We start from the raw sequence: 3,730 nt of genomic DNA, 5'->3' as shown, positions 1-3,730 counted from the left end.
ACACCCAAACAAGAATACGGTACGGGGCTAGGTAGCCAGTAGTTATGCATGTTTTAGATTTTACTATATATCTTAAGGAAAATCTAGACATTTAAAATTAGGCGGCTTTGCCGCAGATAAAAATATATAAATATCAGTTTGGATCCTAAACGGAAGAGCTTATTAGCCTCGGGTAAGGCAATAGGTACTCTTGCAGTATGCGGACCGCGATCCGCTAAGTCGTACTTGTTCAAAGTATAGAACGAAAGATCGGTGACCTAAATTACGCTTCCTCGAGCGCTAAGCTACGGTAGCCCCGCTGCACAGGTAGCGTGCAATCATCTTTGCCAATACAGAGCTGCAAAAGCAGTGTCTGGCCGCGTGCATCGTGCGATCCATAGCAGACTTTCCGACCAACGACTGAAACGAACGAATACTAGGCCACCCGAAGCCGGCATTTTCCTGCCGCAGTATGCTGTCTGGCGTGAATTTGTCGTGGCAGTCGTCAGCGATAGGTGTGCGTTTAGGGTTCGCCGATGCCATACTGTGCTCACGAAGCAGCTCGACAATAGCCTTCTGGATCGAGAGTATACGTATGCGCGCCGCGTGCCGTCACTCTTATACCGCGAAACTTCGACACTGATCCGAGATTCGCGAAGCCATTGAAATGAAGAATTACTCGACCGCTGCGGCTCTTGTTGCTGTAACAAGGAGATCTTCGACGTAGACACCAACCACTGTCAAATCTTTTCCGTCGCGCTTGAATTACAGGAACATGTCACTAATTCACTGCTTGAATCCAGTATCTGAGAGTCTTGTGAGAAGCAGTTGACTCCATAATCGTCCCACCTGCTTCAGTCTATACAGGCTTTTTTTTAGTCCAAGCACTACTTCGTTTGCGTTGTTCTCATCAAGTTTCTTTAGTTGCTCAGCTTTGATGTCCATACTGCTTGGCACATGAAGCAGGATTTTCTAGGTCATTCTTCTTGTCAGCCTTGATGTAGGCGTGTAGAATGTCATCATGCTTTGCCGGTACCCCCCACGTCGCTGCAAGTCCTATAATCACCTTACTGTCGACATATCCATGACGGCAGCGGAAGTGAGCGCATAATCTATGCCAGTAGCTTGCTCTTTTCCGCACGCAACTAGGCGCGCCTTTCGCATCCGCTTTGGTGTTGAGTACCCACTTAATGTGCAACATGTTGGCCCCGGCCGGTTGTTTGATCACATTTCAGACGCCGTTGTTTTCGAGAGCTAGGATCTCCCAAGCAATGGCTTTCTCTAGCCTTCAGCTTTCGAACTGCGCATAGCCTCAGCGTGTGTCGCTCGATCAGCCTCGTAAACTTGCATAACATCGGCTACATCACTTGTCACTTGTTTTGTGTCTTGTGCCGCTCGCTTGGTAGCCCCTCGTGTGACGTATGGCGCACGTACCCACGACGGCTGACCAGTCTTGCCTTTTGCTTTCAATACGACCTGGAAGCTTAAATACAAGTGACACTAGAGGAGCACGACTCGTTGAAGATTGTGATCAAATTGAAGCAGTCCATTACTTTGCTATACCAAGAACGGGTGTATAATCACTCTTGTCCCTAGCCCATCGACATTCACTGCACGGCGCGGCGGCTAGTGCTGACGGGACAAACTGTTACATCGTGACGGGGATAACACATTCCACGGCTATGCCTCTTTTATGCCATTTACACTTGTGAAACTCTGCAGACCCTAGCGCGACTAACAGCCGCTCTCTCTTTTCACGTACTCGGGTACACGAAACACCGATTTGTAGCAATTATTGTGCACTATATTATAGATATCCCGGCATAAAGGGTATCAGCATAGGTACAGAATCGCTATCGTCTGTATCAGCATGAGACCGTGGCGTCTTTCTTCAGAAATCTGCTCATAGCATTCAGCTTAACAATCCGATGTCTTGCATCAAGCTACCACAGCGTTTTACCAGCGTCGAATACGCTTCTTCTTCTGTTTAGAAAAGGCAGCTTCATGGCTCATGGCATTAAGAACGCATCATATCGATACCGAAATAGTATGTATCATGCAAGCACAGACGATTTTCACGATTTTCACGATTCAAATTCACAAGTCTCATCGGAAAGTAAAAAAAAAAAACCGACAATCTCGCTACCGTCACCGTGACAAGATTCACGGAACGATATCGAAATTGGTATGTGTAATGCCTATGGGTATTCTCGGCTAATTTTGACAGTTGCGCGTCGTAAAAAAATTGCGTGACGCTTTGAATCAGTGAGAGGGGGTACCTCTTTTCTGGTAGATGGTTTCGTCGAATGCCTCTCGGTAATACTTAAGTTCGGATTTGAAGAAACGCCATGACTGTTCTCACCAAAACAAATTGTGACTTAATCACCAAGTATGGCTCGTAGATTGTCGACCGCTCAGGCTGCACCTTATCCGGTGCTTTCTAAATCTTGCTAGCACTCGTACTTTGCCACTAGTACCGTGCGCAGTTCACTCGACGCTCGGTGGACAATGTTGTCGAGCGATTGTGCGTCAGCACCTCCGCACGCAACGCTTTCTGCCACCAAGTACAGGGAGTGTTCGGGTCAGATCCTCTTGGCGTCTTTAGTCGCCGTAACCAGTCCCATTGACTGTGTCGCAGTGATTGTCGTCTAGAACATCTGGCGTAGGCGCTCCATGACATAGTTCAGCGTCGGGAGCTGGCGCCATCAAGTCTCTACCTACTTGTTAAAGTCCCGCTCGGCTGTAGTGACCAAGCAATTCCTTCACGTCTTCTGACCAGTCAAAGCCACACGCTGCTTGCGCATACTAGATTTGGTGCATGAATATCCGACTTAGTCCAAAATCCCGGATTCTTGGCCTCCTTACAGCCCAGTGCCGTTGAGTTTGCGCTGCGCTGACGCTCATACGGAACATGCATCGCTTGCTGTGCACCCGGCTCCATTCGTCGTGCGTAGTTCTGTGCCGCTGCGTACTGTGGCGAGTGGAGCTGGGTCTACCATAGCACTTCGCCGTGCGGAGCATCCCACGACAGCCTTATAGGCTGTCTCCCTGCCCCATACGGACGTCGCGCGTATGTCCGGCCTTGATCTTACATCTGCCGCACGATGAACGGCCAAAGCGCGTCGATGTGCATCGGCGTACCTCATCGGCTGTTGCCAAGGACAGAGTGGAAAATCCCTGACTCTGTTGCCCCGAACATAAGCTCGTCCTCGTCTCGCTTCACTTGCGAGGCCTTCATCTGCGTCATCCTTGCTTGAAGGTCGAGAAAAGAGGCGAGAATCCTTGCACTGACGCCGTCGCTCATTTCCCGAGCAGTCAGCGTGTCATCCACAGCTGCTGGAGACAGTGCCACCTTTTCGTGACCGGCGTCGAAGCTGACTGGCTTGGCGCGTCGTCGGAGTCACTTGGGCTCATAACCTTTCGGAAAGATGAGGCGAGGAGTAAAAGGCAAGATTGGAAGTGAATATATCCGTAGTTCGCTACTCTGTGCAACATCTAAGCCTTTCCTATGACGTCACTGGGCGATATCCTATCGCGTCATCACGGGCGCAATCATTCAATATTGCCCCATGGTCCGGGAATTTGATCGCTCAACGTATGCTTTAAGCCGATCTTCTAACAAATATATCATCACAGCAAATGCTGCGTCTACCAGCCTTCAAGGCCTCGACTTAAGATTTCTGGTACACTTTGTGTGTTTCTTGATCCAGATAAGTGAAACTTACCGTCTTTGCATAAACCCATTGACGCT

General features: G+C 49.2%; 1 protein-coding gene across 1 annotated transcript; it reads left to right on the top strand.

Moving 5' to 3' along the window:
* Window positions 1-2,035: 2,035 nt before the first annotated feature.
* On the top strand, window positions 2,036-2,248 carry PHALS_03379 (uncharacterized protein; the record flags this gene model as incomplete). Its single annotated transcript, XM_024721960.1, has 2 exons — window positions 2,036-2,164; window positions 2,207-2,248. 2 exons carry the CDS (start codon window positions 2,036-2,038, stop codon window positions 2,246-2,248), a joined length of 171 nt encoding a protein of 56 aa, XP_024573084.1.
* Window positions 2,249-3,730: the final 1,482 nt, after the last annotated feature.

This window comes from Plasmopara halstedii, assembly GCF_900000015.1.
Source record: "Plasmopara halstedii genome assembly, contig: Scaffold_218, whole genome shotgun sequence".
NCBI classification, from domain to species: Eukaryota; Oomycota; class Peronosporomycetes; order Peronosporales; family Peronosporaceae; genus Plasmopara; species Plasmopara halstedii.
Note: the sequence above shows the minus strand (reverse complement) of the source record. Positions and strands in the feature narration are given on the sequence as shown.